Genomic DNA, 19947 nt, shown 5'->3' on the forward strand with positions numbered 1-19947 from the left:
CACACACATATATATATATATATATATATATATACAGTATTGTTCAAAATAATAGCAGTACAATGTGACTAACCAGAATAATCAAGGTTTTTCGTATATTTTTTATTGCTACGTGGCAAACAAGTTACCAGTAGGTTCAGTAGATTCTCAGAAAACAAATGAGACCCACCATTCATGATATGCACGCTCTTAAGGCTGTGCAATTGGGCAATTAGTTGAATTAGTTGAAAGGGATGTGTTCAAAAAAATAGCAGTGTGGCATTCAATCACTGAGGTCATCAATTTTGTGAAGAAACAGGTGTGAATCAGGTGCCCCCTATTTAAGGATGAAGCCAACACTTGTTGAACATGCATTTGAAAGCTGAGGAAAATGGGTCGTTCAAGACATTGTTCAGAAGAACAGCGTACTTTGATTAAAAAGTTGATTAGAGAGGGGAAAACCTATAAAGAGGTGCAAAAATGATAGGCTGTTCAGCTAAAATGATCTCCAATGCCTTAAAATGGAGAGCAAAACCAGAGAGACGTGGAAGAAAACGGAAGACAACCATCAAAATGGATAGAAGAATAACCAGAATGGCAAAGGCTCAGCCAATGATCACCTCCAGGATGATCAAAGACAGTCTGGAGTTACCTGTAAGTACTGTGACAGTTAGAAGACGTCTGTGTGAAGCTAATCTATTTTCAAGAATCCCCCGCAAAGTCCCTCTGTTAAAAAAAAGGCATGTGCAGAAGAGGTTACAATTTGCCAAAGAACACATCAACTGGCCTAAAGAGAAATGGAGGAACATTTTGTGGACTGATGAGAGTAAAATTGTTCTTTTTGGGTCCAAGGGCCACAGGCAGTTTGTGAGACGACCCCCAAACTCTGAATTCAAGCCACAGTACACAGTGAAGACAGTGAAGCATGGAGGTGCAAGCATCATGATATGGGCATGTTTCTCCTATTATGGTGTTGGGCCTATTTATCGCATACCAGGGATCATGGATCAGTTTGCATATGTTAAAATACTTGAAGAGGTCATGTTGCCCTATGCTGAAGAGGACATGCCCTTGAAATGGTTGTTTCAACAAGACAATGACCCAAAACACACTAGTAAACGGGCAAAGTCTTGGTTCCAAACCAACAAAATTAATGTTATGGAGTGGCCAGCCCAATCTCCAGACCTTAATCCAATTGAGAACTTGTGGGGTGATATCAAAAATGCTGTTTCTGAAGCAAAACCAAGAAATGTGAATGAATTGTGGAATGTTGTTAAAGAATCATGGAGTGGAATAACAGCTGAGAGGTGCCACAAGTTGGTTGACTCCATGCCACACAGATGTCAAGCAGTTTTAAAAAACTGTGGTCATACAACTAAATATTAGCTTAGTGATTCACAGGATTGCTAAATCCCAGAATAAAAAATTTTTTGTACAAAATAGTTTTGAGTTTGTACAGTCAATGGTAGATACTGCTATTTTTTTGAACACACCCTTTTCAACTAATAGTAACCTGGGAAAATGGGGGGGGGGGGTATCAAACCTTTGTCAAACTCTTCAAACATAAACTCTTATTCGACATAAAGCAGCCAAAATATCAGAAGTCTAAGCTTTCACAAGAATGCTTATGGTAAAATGAGAAACAGTGATGTGATTTTAATTAAAAAGTGCATCAAGCTTTATGCACTCATTTTGCCCAAAGCGATGTAATGAAAAGAATATATTGAGCTGTTTGCATATTAACCCCACAATGTCATTGAAACATTCTTCTGAAAATATCTGAGGTTTGATGTAAGCTGATGCTTTCACTCACTGATCACTATCAGATAGATAGATAGATAGATAGATAGATAGATAGATAGATAGATAGATAGATAGATAGATAGATAGATAGATAGATAGATAGATAGATAGATAGATAGATATCAGCAACCACAGGCCTAACAAAATTTCTAGTATTTTATTTAGTTTCACACAATGCCCTTCAAATCTATTTTATGATTATTTATTTGATCAGTGGATTAAGCGTTTTTTTACGTTACGAAAAAAATATTATGAAGTAAGAGAAGAAACATTTTAAATTTAATGCAATTTATACAAGAAAGTTGTCTTCCACTTTGGACAGACTCGGCTCGGGATGACTTTGGTTCCCACAGGACGCATGGCGCTTTGATAAGAAATGATAAGAAAACGGAGCCAAACTCAACAACACGTCCAAACAAAGGCTCTTACGCTTTGTTCAATTCGAAGCTGTGGACCGGCCAGTTTGGTGGTCAGTGTGTTTTTTACCCGTTCACACAAACTGTGCTATACAAGTGGTTCCATAGTGTAGTGGTTATCACGTCTGCTTTACACGCAGAAGGTCCTGGGTTCGAGCCCCAGTGGAACCAAGCGTTTTTCGTGTCATAGTAGAAAAGATTCAGCGACGTCGTGGCATCTAAACAATCGCAGCGTTTCCTGGTGAACTGGTTTCAATCACCCGTGCACGCGTTCTTTATCTATGACGCTAATTCTATACAGATAGCTATATGATAAAAGAACGCTGCATTCTGTAAATAAATCATATTTGTATAATTTGGTAGAAAATGAGGCAAATTGCAACGTCATTAGCTAAACTGTAAATAAAATAATTTGGTTAATGACTGTGACAAGCATCTAGCGGCGTGCTAGCGTGAAGTCAATCAAATATAGTGTTTGTGCGACCTCTACTGTTCACTGTAATGCGGACCCAGCATCACGCATTTCTTCAATTAAAGTAGACTTTAGCACACTTCATCATTGCCCAGTGATATAAGTAGCCTACTTATCGGTCACGTGATGCTGCAATGCCAAGATCATGTTGATATTATAACCAGGGAAGGCACAAACTAGGCTATACATTTAATGCATTTTAACATTGTTTGGATACAAGTATCCAACATATCCTATGTTTGAATTTTCAACAGAGACAAACATTTTACTACTAATATGTATTATTTAGGAGGAAATAAGGTACAAAGATGTAGCCTATCTTTTAGATTCCCAGTGACACTTCTAAAATATAATCAGCTGAAGATCTCTAAACTATAACGGGCTGAAAAAATAGGAAATTCAATGGCAGTGTATCAAGTTCTCTGTTAGACACATTCTCTTACATTTAGTACATTTCTCAGTACAGTTTCCTTTGACCAGTTTTAGTAATGGCATAACATGAATATGAAATTGATATTCAATATTTTTAGAACTTAAATTGGGTTTGTTATGCTAGAATGTGCATTTATTTATAGGATAAACATGAAGCTTTCTATATGTACTGTGACCAGTGTTGTGCAAGTTACTTCCAAACTGTAAAACATTATAGATTACTTGTTAAAAGTAATTCCTTACCTTACAATATTACTGTCTCAGAATTGTAATGCGTTACATGACTCCTGGATTACTTTTGAGTTACTTTCACCAAAATAAATACCGAAATAGAACTTAATATTCTGAAATGGCCAAATATAGGCTACTGCAGAGAATTTTACATCCAGTAGCGGGCGATATGGTGTAGCATAATGACTGTGGGCTATCCAGGCTACTAACAATATAGCTTATAATTGGCAAAGGGAAGGCTCAAGACAATGCAAAAAAAAGAATGACAGCCAGAATCCCAAACGATCCAAGTCTGTTAAAATTATGGTACAGGTAAATTGATTATCTGGCAATATTTGTGAATTGCTTGGGTCTATTCATATTACACACAACAGGACTAACTTATATGTAAAATGTCAAATGCAATTGTAAAATGACAAGATATACGTCCATCTCGCGAATGTACAGTCCTCTGCTATCTTCACACATTAGCCGCTTTTCCTCAGACCAGTGCAAGCTGGGGCTAACAGCGAGCCGGGCGGAGCTAATAGCCTCGGACCTCGATCACACTCACAGAGGCTCATCCTCGCGGCACTGCTGTAAAACCCGCCCTAAACACGCCTTCACTGGACTACGTCACATAATACAAAGTTCCACCATCGAGAGGGAGATGAATAAAAAAAATCGTTAAACAAATACAAATATATCAGAGGTGGACACTACACGCAGCTATTGACTAACCACGAACATGAAATATGACTTATTTGCTTCATTTTTTATTCGTTAATGTCTTGTGGTCTTGCTATTTTTTATTTTTATTTGAACAATTAAATTTTGGGCTAAAAGGCTACTGTACAGAGTAAAATATTACTGAAAATTGATTAGTAATATCTTACACTACTGCGATACACCAAAAAAGTAATATTGTTACTGTAATGCCTTACCGCGTTACTCCCAACACTGACCATGACAGTTTCCACACAAATCAAATGACAACTAACAAAAACATTTCTGGCAATTGTGGACAGAATATGTTTAGTTCCAGACCTCTTTTATTCCATTAAAATGAGTTAGAACACTATTTAAAATAATCTATATTATGTTTGGAAAGATGTTGCTCTAATCCAGATTTGTAAGCATTAATGTAATGTTGTGATAAATTAGCTTAGTATCAAATTTCCACACTCAATAATGATCAGTGAAGGATATTATGCTTTTCATTTGTGGTTTATAGACAAGAAAGGGGATAAAATTGTCCTAACTAAACAGATTTAAAGAAAACTGATAAATATAGCTAATCATGTCTTTGCATCTTCTTGTTTTAATATCAGGATTGGAGCTGTCCAAGGTTCTGAAGGAACACATTACATGGTTTACAGTGCTATTAATATATATATATATATATATATATATATATATTTTTTTTTTTTTTCACAAAGAATATCTTATGAAATAAAGTTCTTTATCAGTGTCAGATCAATACTGCAGTAACCAGTGAGGCTAAAAAAAAAACATCAACTGTTTGCAAGGAAAAGTTCACACATTAAATAATAAATGGAAATTTTGTTCCAAACCCATTTTCCACATTTGTTTTGTAGAACCAAATACAATATTTATTAATTTGTTTTGTTGAGAAAGGATCAAGTCTTCTGTAGTCATACAAAAGCTTGGAACAATGGCTTTGGATTGAAAATCTGTGTTTTGTATACTGCACAATAAAAGAAGACATTTTAGGATTCATAAAACATTTGAATAGGTAAATGTTTTTTTTTTTTTTTTTTTTTGAGCAATATATTCCTTTTAAATTATTTAAAATGAAATGTTAAAATAATTTTTTATTTTTACATTTTTAAAAAGCAATTAAATAAGACACATCAAGATATATACGTAGTGCAACATGTGAAAAAATATTTCTTAAACTGCATGGAGAAAAATCATGAACTAATTTGCAAAATTGCAATTATAATTAATATTTCAATTTGTATTTTATTTATATAGATATTTATTAATACATGCTGTTCTAAAGAAGCATTAAAGACTATAGAAAAGAAGAAAAAAAAAGGAAATGAAAAGAAAAATAGTGCCACACAGCCCCCTAGTGAGCATGCTTAAGGCGACTGGGTTGAGAATCATTTCTCTGAGATATTTAGGTTGATGTTTAAGTCGGGCCCCCACTGAGCTCCCACTGTGAACATTTTTTTATTTGTTGTCAGAACAATTGTCAGTGGATATAAAACATTTGTACTGCCACACTGAATAATGATTCTCACTCTTCAAGGATATTTACTCTTTCAATGATATTTACTCTTGTTTTCCGAATGATGAAGGATGTTTACAGCAATTCTGTGTCTGGAGAAAATGTGGGATCAAGAAAACTGCTCAAAAAATATTTGACACCACTAACGTATTAAATAGAATATTAAAGACCTGCATATAGTGGGAAAATGTAGGCTATTTCTTGACTTAACATATTATTCTTCATCACTGAATTCAATGATGATCTGTCTTTAACTGTCATTTTGTAATATTGATACACTGTTTTCCTAATTAATGTTGTTCAGTTGCTTTGACAGAATCTTTTTTGTTTACAGCGCTATATAAATAAATGTGACTTGACTTGACTATTCTCAGGAAGAAGAAAAATTGTGGATTATTGAAATAATGTCAATCTTGGCTAAAGCCCAACCAGGCAGTATATTAACAATATTAAATATTATATTAATAAAAAAATATTTTGAGCTTAGTATTTTATTTGAATTATTAATATGTTTAATTATATTATTATTTTATCAATTATATTCGATATTTATTTTATTCACTATGCATTTTTTAATTCTCTTTTTGAGGGGGGGTTCTTTTGACTTGTTCGTTGTTTGTGATGCTATATAATATTGTTGTGCGCTGAATAATTATATTTATAATATTTCTGACAGCGAGATACTTTAACAATGCGGGCTGGCTTCTTATGACTCTTATTTTGAAATATGAACGTACAGGTTGTGTAGCGCCATCTTTATTTTTACCACACGGTCTCTGGCTTCTCATCGGTCTGTGCTGGTCATTTATTGTGTTAGCTGTAATTTTTCACTGAATTATGGCGAATTTAGCAATTGCTGCGGCAGCTGCAGCTGCCAGAGACCCGGCCGTGGACCGCTCGTTACGCTCGGTTTTCGGTATGTATGAAGAGACTGGGTTAGTTTGTTTCTTACGTTTACTATTCATAAGTTTCATTAGCTGCTAAGCTAAACCTCACCCACCTACAGTTAGTGGCAACTAAAACTCTGGAATAAGATTAAATTACGTAACACCTTATTTTACAGTATATATTTGCTAGACTTTTCTAGAAATCGTATTATTTGCACATTTTACACACATGCTCACGTATTCACGATTACAAAGGTGAAAACTACTGCAGATATGTTTGGACTGATGCAGTGTTGTCAGCTGTGTTTATATAGTCTATGGTTGTAACGTTAAGTGATAAGAAGTAGCATATCACCAATAAAACAACGTGTTGAGCTTCAAAACAAAAGCTGCTACAGTAAACCAATTTTCAACATGGTCCCTTATTGTTTGTGTTTTGGTAACAGTGGGAAACATCCCATATGAGGCCACAGAGGAGCAGCTGAAAGACATCTTCTCAGAGGTTGGACTTGTCGTAAGTTTTAGGTATACGCAATAATGCTTGAAATGGCATGCTTTGGTCACTTTAGAGGAAGCCTGGTGTTTATAATGAAAAATAAATAACTTCTTGCAGGTTGGTGTATGATAGAGAAACGGGTAAGCCAAAGGGATATGGCTTTTGTGAGTACCAGGATCAGGAGACAGCGCTCAGTGCCATGCGTAACCTGAATGGCAGAGAGTTCAGCGGCAGAGCCCTCCGCGTCGATAATGCGGCTAGTGAAAAAAATAAAGAGGAGCTCAAAAGTAAGTTTGAGTTTTAAAGTGTAATATTCTATACTAAGGTGGTTTTAATTTATGATTTTTAAATTTTGCACACTAAAAATGGCCATTTTGTTTGACCTGCATGCTTGTTTCCGCAGGTTTGGGGACTGGAGCTCCAGTTATTGAGTCCCCTTATGGAGACAGCTGCTTACCAGAAGAAGCCCCAGAGTCCATTAGCAGGGCAGTAGCCAGTCTGCCTCCAGAGCAGATGTTTGAGCTAATGAAACAGATGAAGGTGAGTGTAGGAAAGTCGCATTTAAATTGAAGACTGAAGTTTTAAACTTAAGCAAGTTACTTAAAAGTATTAGTTCACCAAAATAATAATAATGCTTTACCTACCCTCACCTTGTTCCAGATTTGTTATACTTTTGTTCAGTTTTGAAATGCTTATATTTTTTCCATGAAACCTAAGGAAACTGTTGTATTCCTCTATTGACAGTCCATTCATTCAAAACTTTGAAGTTGCAAAACACATTTGTAGAAGACAAACCGTTTGTATCTGTGTAGGTTAATGCTTATATGTTTTCATTAAAAATGCGATGTTTTTAATTTGATGTCTTTTTTAACTTTTGCAAGTTGTGGACTTTCATCAGTGCCACAGAAATCTCTCTGATTTTGGTAAAAATATATTTATTTAGAAGATAAACAAAAGTGATACCAATGTGAAATGACGTGAAGGAGAGTAAATGGTGACAGAATTTCTATTTTTGGGCAGTTTATTCCTTTAATTGCTAGTAATTTTATTGTTTCCAATAATTAGATTTGAAAATTTTCAAAAGTCAGTTGAGTACATGCTTTGATATTTGAATCATTGCTTTACTGTACCAACATTTTCCCTGTCTTAAAAAAAAAAGTCTGTCATTTTTGAAGTGCTTCCACTTTCGAATGCAAAATATTTTTGCAAAAAGTATCATTAATTGTTTATTCGAAGCCTTACAAATCTTAAAAATGTGGTTGTTAGATTTATCGTCCTGTTCTTGTTTGTACAGCTATGTGTGCAGAACAGTCCCCAGGAGGCCAGGAACATGCTCCTGCAGAACCCTCAGCTCGCTTATGCCCTGCTGCAGGCTCAGGTGGTCATGAGGATTGTGGACCCTGAAATCGCTCTGGTAAGATCATGCAAAAAAAGTCTTGGTACATGAGTGGAAAACACTGAGAGCATCCTATTAACTTCCTTAAGCATTTTTGAAAATAACAAGGATTCTGACTGTAGTTTTTATCCATTTCTGGATGTGTGGCATTTTAAGCCATATAAAGTTTAAGAGAAAAATCAACTGTTATTCTCAGAAAATGCTCCACCGTCCAGCTGTGGTTCAGCCCATAAACCCAAGTGCTCAACCCGGAGCGGTACCAGTACCTAACCAGAACCTCCCTCAGCCCAATGTGCCTGTCTCTCAGCCTCAGCCAATGGTCAGTATTACAGCTTTTATCCTGAACGCTTGTAGCATGAGGTGCATTAAATAGTAATACTTGTTTGTTTTAATACACAACTGTTCTAAAGCTTTCCGGTTTTTTGAAAGAAGTCTCGTATTCTAACCAAGCTTTCATTTATTTGATCAAAAATACAGTAAAACACTAATGTAAAATATTATTAAATTTAGAAACTTTTTGTTTTAATATTTAAGATGTAATTTATTCATGTGAATTTTCAGCATCACCCTCATGTCATTCCAGACCTGTATGAGTTGCTTGTGAAATGAAAATGAAAGCAACTCATACAGATTTGGAATGACATGACGGTGAGTAATGATGACATAATTTTCATTTTCATTCACTATCCCTTTAACTATCTTTTTAATCACTTCAATGCATCATTACAAATGAGTATTAATTTCTTTAAAAATAAAAATTGATTGGTAGGAGGGTTTAGCCTTTTGTGCTTTTATTACATTGACAATCTTTCACAGACTGTGTCTTGTATCTCAGATGGGTTCCTGCACAGTCAAGCCGTTCTCCTCATTCATGTTGCTAACAAATAATCTTCTGTTGATGTTCTGACTCACAGCAGGGCATGCATGTGAATGGAGCCCCTCAGATGATGCAGCCTCCACAGATGGGAGGCGGAGTACCCGGGCCGATGGCAGGACAGGGACCCATGGGACCAGCTGGTAATCTTGGTTTTCCTAGGATTACTTTGGGGCTTACATACGTGTGTGCATAGTTATAGCGGTTTACCTTTGGTCTCTCCTTTTACAGCTGGGATGCAACCTCAGATAGGGATCCCTCCAGGAGGCCCTGTGCCCATGGATAGAGGACCAGGTATTCATTTTAGGCCTTCAGAATTCTTTGTATATGATTATACACTTGATATTGCTGTGACTGTTGTTTGTATTTTATAATATACATTTGTTTCTCATTACAAGCATTTAGTATCAGTATTTAGATGTAGTATTGTTGTGAGATCACCATATGATTTCTGTCCACAAGTGAGCAGTATTGGCCAACAAGTCTGCTGTGCTAACATAGGCTTTTATCTTGTGGTTTCATTTTCATTCACATCTCGAGGTGCTTTTTTTTTTTTTTTGCAATTTCCCAAAGATTTGGTTTTGTCAGTATTGTTGTGCCAAGATACTCAACCATAAAAATTTAGATGGCATATAGTTCTATATAAACAACAATTTTTGTTTTCACTTTTGTGAAACTACTGATAAAAAGTTTGTGTGTATATATATATATATATATATATATATATATATATATATATATATATATATATATATATATATATATATATATATACATATATATATAAAATTGAAACTTTAAATCACACACACCTTCAGCAAAAATGCGTTAAAGTGAAAGTAGAAGAATCTTGAATAAAATATATATATATTAGTGCTGTCAATCCAAAATAAGTTATTTACATAATGTTTATGTACTGTGTATATTTATTATGTATATATAAATACACATGTATACATTTCAGAATAATATGCTATATTTACATATTAAATATATTTGTATGTACTAAATGTTTTATGAATATAAATGTATACATGTAAATATTTTCAAAATATATACTATATTTGTGTGTCTTTTTATATATAAATAATAAATAAACACCGTACACTCACATATGTTATGTAGACAAAAACCTATTTTGGATGCGATTTTATCATTTGACAGCACAAGTATATATATATATACTATTAAGTAGCACTGTTTCCTACTGTGGTGGTAATAAGGGCTATTATTTGAGCACGTAGTCAGCCTATTTTAATTTTATTTGAAGAATCATGTGATGTCGTAGTCTGGAGTAATGGCTGCTGAAAGCAGTTCACAATATTACTGTTTTTACTGTAATTTTTATCAAATGGATTTGAGCTTTGGTGAGCATTAGAGACTTTTTCAAAAATTTACAAAAATCTTGTGGACTTTTATAACTTCTATATAGTTTTATATATTAGTAAGTTGCGTTATTTAGGACACTTTGATTCCTAGATCGTTGTATCTGCATTAGCCAGTTAAAAACCTAGACTGACCACTCCTCTAACCCATGTCCATTAACATCAGTACAAGCATCCCTGGGTAATATCAGTAAGTGCTCCCATGCGCTGTCTTAGTTCTCTCTCCTGTTCTCTTCACTTAATGCTGCCCCAGGAAACCTTCTGGACCCTTCTGTGGGAGCAGCTGGGCAGGGTGCTATCGAGCGGTCTCAAGGTATCATGGGTTTAACCCTGGTCTGCTCAGAACAGGCCTGTCTGTAGTCTCACCCTTTCATTGTTTTGCCCCTATATGCACCTTTTTGTAGTGTCCTTCTTATCTCTTCCTACCCTTAATCATCGCTCTTGAGCCATTTGACAGCAGTTCATGGAACTTCAGTCCTCGTCAAAGAGAGCGTGTGCAAAATACCATGTAGACTTTTAGGAAGAAGAGTGAAACTGTTCAAACACTTTAAAGTCAAAAATATTTTAAAAGGCACAGTTGTCAGCCCTTATCGCTGATTATCACATGGCCGTGAATGGTGTTGGAATAAAGGTGTGTTCTGCTGCATTGTGTCGCTGAAACAAAAGTGCTTGAGGAGTGAAGACAACACATTGTAAACAGTTTTAACCTTTTATCGTGTAACATTTCCAAAACCTGAACAATGAAGTCTTGTTTCCTAATGGAATGTGCCATTCGGGCAGAATAGAGCTGAGTATTGATGAGTTTCACTTTGTAAAGATGTTGAAATCCTCTTTTCTTTTCTTTTTTTAATCAATGTCACTGTGACAGGTGAAACAATATCCTTTTGTTCGTGAAGTGGAACCTTTTTGTTTCCTTTAGTCTAATTTCCTTGACACTTCAGGAATGGTCTTGGTGTATCGTAACGGTGTCATACCTGCGAAACATGCTTGACAATACAACATCATTATTCATGTTCCTTAAAAGGACATGTCCAAGTTTTGAAATGTTTGTGTTATTCACTTGGACTAGATTCTTTCATCATTTTGATTCTATAGCCAATTCTTTTTTTTACCTTATCAAAGTGTCAATATGTGCACATTTTTCAAAATAATTTCATATAAATGTTCTTTCTTTTCGCAGTGCCAATAGTAGACCCACGTGCCCCAATGCGAGGAGCCCCTCAAGGCCCTCCAGGGATCCCACCCAGAGGCTTGCTTGGCGATGGTCCGAATGACCCACGAGGTGGATCATTGGTCAATGTTAGTGGAGAAATGGAGCCGGGGTAATGTATACTAACTTTGTTGCAGTGACATTTAGATGATCACAGCAGCTTATCGAAAAGTATTCATAATGGTCTCATTAGTATTGTCAGAAAGCTTACATTGACTAATCATTTCCTTTATGCAATTGTGATTAAACCTGTAAAGAAGTCAAACTTTAGACAAAATGTATTTTTACTGTTCAAAATATATATATTTTTAAATGGTTGGTAATTTCTTTCAAATGTTTTTGAAAGTAGTCTCGTCACCAACTCTGCATTAAAGATAAAATGAAACTGTAATATTGTGAAATGGTACAATATAAAAATTTTATGTAATTATTTTACATTTTAAAATGTCATTTATTCCTGTGAAGACAACACCGTATTTTCAGCAGCCATTACTCCTGTTTTCATTGTCACATAATCCTTCATTAATCATTTTAATATGATGATTTAGTGTCCAAGCCTATATTATTATTATTATTATTATTATTATTATTATTATTATTATTATTATTATCAATGTTGAAAAAGTTGTTCTGCTTAAATATTTTTGAGGAAATTTATACATTTTATTTTTAGGATTCTTTGATAAAATATATTGTACAGTATTTATTTGAAATAGAAATCTTTTGTAGCATTATACATGTTTTAGTGTGAATTTTGATGAATTTAATTCATCCTTGCTGAATGAAAGAAAAAATGTCTTACGGAGTCCAAACGTTTGAACGGTATTGTACATCACCATTGATTTGTTTCTTGTTTTTAGTTCAGAACAAAAGCTTTTTATTTCTGTTGTTGTTCACTTACAGGCATGGTTACATCGGAGGCCCTCCACAGCATCAGGGGCCGCCCATGCATATGGCGCCCCCAGACATGCGTGGCCCTCATGACATGAGAGGAGGACCCATGATGGGAGAACCTAGAGGTCCTATGATGGAGCAGCGTGGTCCACCCATGGAGGCAAGAGGTAGTTAAAAACGTGGTTTCACTTTATTTGTTCATTTGGCTTGGATGTCTGTATGGACCCTTTCACAGACTGTGATAATGTGTTTCAGTGTCAGTTGAATCATAAATCCTGCAACACTCCTTTTATTTTTTTTATTTTTTTTTCCTTTTTCAAAAAGTAGCCTCCTGTTCACTGCAATAGAAGTTTTATGCAACTACGATGACGTCTGAGAAACTCCGAAATGTGAAAAGGGTCCAATACTGGTTTAACTCTTTTTCTGAAGAAATACTAAGATTTCAAACATTTATCTTCCTCGAGGTCGTGATCCAAGAGCTGTTGATGCTCGGGTTCCGATATCTGGCCAGAGGGTTCCTGTGGCTGGTGGAATGCAGGGTCCCCCTCCCCACGGCATGGGACAAAGTGCACCTCCAGCAGCGAGACCAGTAAGATTCCCAGACCCCTGTCATTTTGTTTTTTTGGCTTTGCAAACGTTTTAATGTCTAGGACTCCCAGATTTGATCATCCCGTTGTAAATTGAACCCATTTCTGAAATACAAATATGAAGGCAGCTATCTATTTTCAGTTATAAGCTTTTTATTTACTTTGTCTTTAGGACACTAAGATAATATAAGAGAACATTTCTCCCAATTTTCCATGGCCCCCTCTAGCAGCCACGTTTAAACAGCCCTATGTCAGAAAACACTATGTAGCTTGCAGTATTTAATTGAAATGTTTACTTCTTTTAATCCCAATTGTCTTTTAACAGGGTCCTACATCAGATGCGTCATCACAAGACCACGAGAAAGTGAGTGTCGTCTTTTCCCTACACACTTTTGGATGACGCGTCATCCTTTGTTTTCACTGAAACATTACGTCTCAACGTTTACTAAAAAGTCATTGTAACCATATATTGTTAAAAGACATTTCAGATTTGCATTGCTCAGTTCGGTTCAGTGACCAGATTTTCCAGAATTACTAGTTAACTTGTTGACATGTTGATTAAAATGTTGACGGGTTTATCACGCTTCATTTTGAATCTTTCGTGATGCAACATTACGTCTGTCTCAGATAATGATCTATATGCTGTGTTTCCACATTCCCAGGCTGCCTTGATAATGCAGGTCCTGCAGCTGACCCCAGAACAGATCGCCATGCTGCCACCAGAACAGAGACAGAGTATCCTGATACTGAAGGAGCAGATTCAGAAGACAGCAGGTGCACCCTGAAGACTTAACATGTGAAGTGAGTTCTTTTCTTTGCAACCATCCTAAAACAAGCCTATTATGGTAATTAAAGGGTCTGTGACAAAGCAGAACATGGGCTTTCTTAAGTAACAGCAATTCATTTGGGTTCATTTAAGTCTGAAAATCTGACTCTTATTGCAGGAACATACACCTCTCTGATCAGACAACTATCCTCTGGCTACTTTTGTATCTGTCTGCAGAACATCCACATCTGTAAATTTGTCGTTGTTTTTGTTTTATAGTGGTATTTTTTTTTTTTTTTTCAAGTGAGATCAGTTGTATATGAATAGTAGTAGTTCACAATTTAATGCTCATGAAAAAAATAAACGATTGGGTTTTGAAATAAACAACTGCAAATGTTTTCAATGCAGAAATTAATTCCTGCCTTCATAATTTATTTATAAATACAGTTTAGTAAAGACATGATATATAATGTACAGTATTAACAATTTATATCTTGGATTATAAAGTTGGTTTGATTGTTTAAAGGTTACAAAACCATGACTAACCATATGTGACACGTTAGATCAGATAATATGTGTCTTTTAAAGAATATCTTTTCCTTTTAAAATAAATAAATTCTGAAATCTATTTCAGTAACTCCTTGCCATGCTAATTTTAGAGTCGTGCAGTTGTTTACATAAGGAAGCACTTATAAAAATACAATACGTTCTTGTGTATGTCTGATTTCCTTGATTCTTGGTGATTCATTTCTAACAAGGAACTTGGAAAGCCCAAAAAATACAATAAGTGGACTTTTGATACCGACTTCCAGCAATTCGTTCACTTTCCAGGAAGAAGGTTGTCTTTTTTTCTCACTGTCGAAACGTTTGAGGAATGGCAAAACATGATACCGCTGAAGTGCACAATCCCTAGTGCACAGACCCTTCAAGATAATTAGGTTTCCTGTGAAAATTTTCCTCAGAAGTTCTCTTTGTTGAAGTAAAACTTGGTTTTCCGTGGATCCACGTCCGAGTATTTCACACATTTCTTCTCCAAGTCCTTCGCTAAGGCTTGTGGGCCGCACAAGAAAGTTCCAACCACAGACCTGTGCATATTTAAAGTTTAGTCTTGGGCTGATTTTGAGTGTCACATGTGGGAATCGATAACATCATGAAAAGTTTTTGAAACTTACGATGGGTTCTCTTGCTTAACTTGTTCAAATTCCTTATCCCAGTTTGGTCGGCCATAACTAGTCTTTTGTTTTAGACCAGTGATGATATCTGTATCTTTATCGAAATGCACCATTGCATGGTTTACCTGTAAACGCAAGATTAGAGGTTTGGTGATTAACGCATTCCTCAAATTTCAGATTGGGTCAACCTGATTTTCATATCACAGAGGGCTTGTTGCACGTACATGACTCTGGTCCCATCCAGTGAGGTAGAGTTTATATGTGAGAAAGTCCCTCATTCCTCGTTCCTCCATTTCTCTCTCAAGGACCTGTAGGAGATCTGCAAACCACTCAAAGGCGTATGTCTCTCTACACAGCCAGTAGAAGTAAATCTAAACACAAAAATCAGAAACTTGAGTTTCAAGGAATCCTGAACTTTGTTATTTAGAACATGAAGGCAACCTTTGTAATATCAAAGTAACTACAACAAAAGTGATTGTGCTTGACCTTTGCACCTAACTTCCTTGTTTTTGTCCAACATGATCTTACCCTCTTTGTCCGTAGTTTGGGATCAGAGTCTTTAAACTTGTACCAGATGGACTTCAGGATAGAGGCAAATGGGGTCACTCCAATTCCAGCACCCACCAACATGCTGACCTCGTAATCAAATACATCCTCACTCGCGGTTCCAAAGGGGCCATCCACCGCCATCCTGAAACAAAAAAATATATATATTTTTTCATGATATATTACCGCTCTTCTGTGTAATTTTCCATATTTTAAAGACTATTACTATTTTTGCAGCAATGCCATAAAATAAAAATGTTGGGTTCCCAAAGAACTTTAAGTGCCAAATATAGAACCTTAATTTCACTGGAAGGTTCTTTGGAAACCCCAATAGTTTTATAGCTCTATGAAACAACTCTGGAAAAACTCCTTTTGGAACCTTTGTTTTTAGAGAATAAGTAAAATGGCAAAAAGTACATACTTGGGCCCTTGACCACCCTCTGGTAGGTTTTCGACCATCTTGATGAGATTTTCAGTCCAGTCTCCGACTGAGCGGATGTGTACACTAAAGAAGTCCTCTTCCGGGGCTGATGTCATGGTAAACGGATGCCACTCAAGCTGAGAGATGGCTGGACAATTGAGGAACACATACTGACCGACTGCCATCTTGAATCCAGGCTTCACCAGCTGTAGTTCCAACACCTTGGATGGGCGGATTACAATCTAAAATGCAAGAATGGAAACAGTTTGTCACTACAGAACAACTGTACTGGGGTTCAGATGAGCAATGTAGTCCATGAAGACTCACCTTCCTATAACTGACAGGCTGCATGTAGCGAATAAAACGAAGCAGCCGCTCACATAGATAAATTATCATGGGTCCAATTACCCACATCCAGGTCTGCAACAGAGAATTCAGCCAATTGAAATCAGTAAACACTCAATTAAATCTAGTGTGCAACTGTAAATGTGACAACTTTTACCTGAGGAAACCCTCCTGCAAACTGCGGAATTGGACATCCAGTAAGGTTTCCCCAGCTCTCTGGCTGATCTTCGCAGAAGGAATTATTGTGAGGTGGATCGGTCACTTGCTGACTTCGCACAATACGTCTGGACGGAAACAAAACCCACGTTTTAATTACTCTTAATAATTTACTACAAATCAGTTTTTTTTATTGGGCTCACCCAGTTAACAGATCTTACCCTGCACCATGGAAAACTAAGCCAGCAAAGAAAATGATGAAAAGATGATGCGTGTACCAAAAGACCTCAAAATAGCTTCTGCGAATAACTTCCATTGATGAAGTGATCATGAGGATGAGGGCAAGAGTTATGACGACTCCTGTGAGACCCGCAATAGTGGTGAATACGAGAAGAGTCGGAGTCTGGAGTACAAGGAAACATGATTATAGCAGGCTTATCATAACACATAAGTAATACAGTATGAAGCTCAACTGTAAACCAACACTCAAAGTTGGTGGCAAGATTTTATGCTAGCCAGGGAAGCTTTTTTTTTTTTTTTTTTTATGAATTCTGTAAAAATAGTAATAATGTGAAATATTTCTACAAAAAAATGCTTTGTTTTAATATAAGAAAAAGTCATTTATTCCTGTGATGCAAAGCTGAATTTACTCCAGTCTTCAATGTCACATGATCCTTCAGAAATCATTCTAATATACTAATTAACAGCTGAAAATGGTTTTAACTGCTTAATATTTTTGTAGAAACACAATACTGTTTACAGGATTCTTTGAAGAATAGAAGGTTCAAAAGAACAGTATTTATCTGGAATACAAATCTTTTGTAAAAATTAATACGCGTTTTGATCAAGTTAATAGAACCTTGCAGAATAAAAGTATTAATTTAATGTAGCAACACTCGCTGATCCCAAACTTTTGAATTGTAGGGTGCACTTACAATCAAAATCATAGGAAAATGTGAAAATAAAAAACATGAAAAGTTCAGTGACTCACCGTAGAATTGGAGCGAACGGGATTTAGGTAAGTGGTGTTTAATTCAACGGAGTCATCAAGCATGGACAGTTTACTGGCGAGAGGCCCATATAGACCTTGGAAACTGTTTGTGTACCACTCCGCATTAAGCAAATGAGCGACAGTGTGAACCGCTGCATAACAGAAAGATTTAATTTGGTCAAAATCAGATTTATGTAACAACACTTACAACTTACAACAATTCTAATGATGGTTTACTTGCAGATATGTTCTATAGCTCTGCTTAGCAAATCATAAATCAGAAAATTTCAGTTTTGTATGATTTATATATTCGTGCAGACGCCCTTGAGTACCTTCAGGTTGAAGACTCTTGCTCCAACCCATTTCTTTTTTAGCTTTTTCTTTTAGAATTATGCTTACTGGTTCTTACCAAATCAAAACTTGGTCAATGTTTATCCAGATTTGAGAGGAATAACAGTAATTGCAAGGCTAGGGTTATCAGAGATAAAATACTCCACCCAAAGCTCAAACAGTGAATGAGTAAGTTTGCTTAAGTTTCCCATTGCATCACGGCATTCAAGTGTGAATGTCCTCAATAGCTATCAGAGATATGAGCCCTTTCCTGTAAATTTTACTGTATCATCAAGTGTAAACCTGACCTACTTTGATATGCTCAACTATTTCCTGTTCAGTTTTCCAAAAACATGTTGTTTACCTGTCATAAGGGCAATCATGTAAGCAACCAACTTGTGGAAAGTCAGATTTTTGTCCAGCTGTTTCCTCATTGTGCGGCCACAGCACTGAAACATGGACAGGAAAGCAAATATATACAAAGGTTCACATTATACTCTCCCAGACACAGAGGTGTAAGTGTGCATCAACTCACTATAAAGGAGCCGCGGAGCAGAGACAGCAGGTTTCGACACACTGGCAACAGGATCAGCATGCAGTTGAAGTTGAGTACAGCGGCTGGAGCTCTGGCCCAAGGTAATGCAGACTGAAAGACACAGGATCACATTCACTTTCACTATATTTACTCTGCTTATCTCTCTTTTTACTACATACTAACTCTTGGTGTCATAATATAAAACAGCTCCTTTCCTTAGTGTCCTCTTTTTTTCTAAGACGATGCTTTGCAAAATGCTTACATGATTTTTATTTAATAACTTACCCCTAAAAGTTCACGAGTGTACTCAAATTGTGGTCCCTGGTCATAGAATAAGTAATAGTAGACAAACAGAAAGATGTTGATGCCCATCCACACCACCTACAAGTACAGAGACACATCAATATAGGAAAAATTGACAAATATGACTTATTTTAACTCAAGTTTTATAGCGAACTGTATGAGCTATTTGAATGAACGCAAATAGATTGCAATAATATATATCTTACCAAGATGAAGGCGCTGAGCCCGTGATTGATAATCCAGTTACTCATCTTCTCTCTCTAGTGCTGCATAAATGAATGAACACTCCTCGCAGATGAGCGCTATATTTTTCACCTGTCCTGTTCGTGACCCGCCCTCTACAGTCATCATCAACCGGGAAATGGGTGGGAAATATGATTTTGTCGATGTTGCATGTCTGCAGAAATTCCTTCGAGGAAGTTGCCTTAACGAGTTTAATGAGTTCGCAAATAGCGCGTCTTTGTGTGTTTTCCTCGAAACTATTCCTTGAACAACATGGGCTTGGCCGTTTCGACAGTTATATAATTTGTCAACCAGTTTTCCCAGTTTAAGTATAATTGAGCCACTAAAAGCCATTAAGCTTTTTAACATTCATTTAAATTTAATGACAATTAAGCACACTCAAAAAAATAAATAATAATTTTTGAATAAAAAATATATTCAAAGCAGCAAGAAAGGCCCTTATATATTTGACCGTTTTAATAATATATTAAAAAGTGTATAGTAAAAAAATTAAGGAAAAAAACGGTGAAAAGTATTCACTCTAGATATGTAAATTATGTAGCTTTATCCTCCTGAGACCCGGAAAGAGATTGGGGGGAAACATATATTTTCATGTCATTACATTGTTTAGAGCATAAGAAAAAATTATACTTCATTCGAATGTTATTTTATGCTATGCCCCACATGGGTTGCTATGGAAGTCACTCATTTGGTACATTATTGTATGCAAGTTAAAAAGATATGATCTAGTGCACGTAGGATTTAAATATGCCAGTGTATATTGGCATTACTACACTGACAGGCAGCAATGCAATGATGACTGTGCAAGTTAGCATACTTATGTGTAGGGTACACTGAAAAA

At 36.0% G+C, this 19947-nt stretch overlaps 2 protein-coding genes and 1 non-coding gene across 4 annotated transcripts; 2 read left to right on the plus strand and 1 right to left on the minus strand.

The window, feature by feature from the left end:
• The first annotated feature begins 2296 nt into the window (after positions 1-2296).
• Positions 2297-2369, plus strand: trnav-uac (transfer RNA valine (anticodon UAC)). The gene has a single exon. It is a non-coding gene; the product is annotated as a tRNA-Val (tRNA).
• A 4008-nt stretch (positions 2370-6377) lies between these two features.
• On the plus strand, positions 6378-14692 carry LOC113114110 (cleavage stimulation factor subunit 2-like). Of its 2 annotated transcripts, XM_026280855.1 has the most exons (14): positions 6407-6485; positions 6903-6981; positions 7070-7239; positions 7356-7492; positions 8247-8366; positions 8545-8667; positions 9263-9365; positions 9454-9516; positions 11788-11929; positions 12721-12878; positions 13176-13300; positions 13624-13662; positions 13961-14099; positions 14243-14692. In XM_026280855.1, exons 1-13 carry the CDS (start codon positions 6407-6409, stop codon positions 14081-14083), a joined length of 1461 nt encoding a protein of 486 aa, XP_026136640.1. In that variant the 3' UTR covers positions 14084-14099; positions 14243-14692. The 2 variants fall into 2 exon arrangements, with proteins under 2 accessions (XP_026136641.1, XP_026136640.1); XM_026280856.1 differs by lacking the exon at positions 14243-14692 and having other exon boundaries at positions 6378-6504; positions 13961-14083.
• On the minus strand, positions 14297-19507 carry LOC113114109 (cytochrome b-245 heavy chain-like). The gene is made up of 13 exons (XM_026280854.1): positions 19070-19507; positions 18846-18941; positions 18561-18671; positions 18390-18474; positions 17696-17847; positions 16926-17107; positions 16706-16832; positions 16531-16623; positions 16204-16445; positions 15765-15927; positions 15461-15607; positions 15237-15361; positions 14297-15149 (listed from the first exon to the last, which is right to left on the minus strand). The coding sequence occupies exons 1-13, from the start codon at positions 19112-19114 to the stop codon at positions 15023-15025; spliced, it is 1695 nt and encodes a 564-aa protein (XP_026136639.1). The 5' UTR covers positions 19115-19507; the 3' UTR covers positions 14297-15022.
• Between the last annotated feature and the right edge of the window lie 440 nt (positions 19508-19947).

The sequence above is a fragment of the Carassius auratus genome, chromosome 14 (assembly GCF_003368295.1).
Source record: "Carassius auratus strain Wakin chromosome 14, ASM336829v1, whole genome shotgun sequence".
Classification (NCBI taxonomy): Eukaryota; Metazoa; Chordata; class Actinopteri; order Cypriniformes; family Cyprinidae; genus Carassius; species Carassius auratus.

What these genes read in the sequence shown, in the direction of transcription:
- LOC113114110 (XM_026280855.1), top strand. Translation starts at nt 6,407, where the DNA reads ATGGCGAATTTAGCAATTGCTGCGGCAGCTGCAGCTGCCAGAGACCCG. An exon ending in AGCTAATGAAACAGATGAAG is followed by an intron (nt 7,493 to 8,246) that starts GTGAGTGTAGGA and finishes TTGTTTGTACAG; the next exon opens with CTATGTGTGCAGAACAGTCC. An exon ending in CACCTCCAGCAGCGAGACCA is followed by an intron (nt 13,301 to 13,623) that starts GTAAGATTCCCA and finishes GTCTTTTAACAG; the next exon opens with GGTCCTACATCAGATGCGTC.
- LOC113114109 (XM_026280854.1), bottom strand. Translation starts at nt 19,114, where the DNA reads ATGAGTAACTGGATTATCAATCACGGGCTCAGCGCCTTCATCTTG. An exon ending in GGCTCAGCGCCTTCATCTTG is followed by an intron (nt 18,942 to 19,069) that starts GTAAGATATATA and finishes CTGTACTTGTAG; the next exon opens with GTGGTGTGGATGGGCATCAA. An exon ending in TTAGTTTTCCATGGTGCAGG is followed by an intron (nt 16,833 to 16,925) that starts GTAAGATCTGTT and finishes GTTTCCGTCCAG; the next exon opens with ACGTATTGTGCGAAGTCAGC.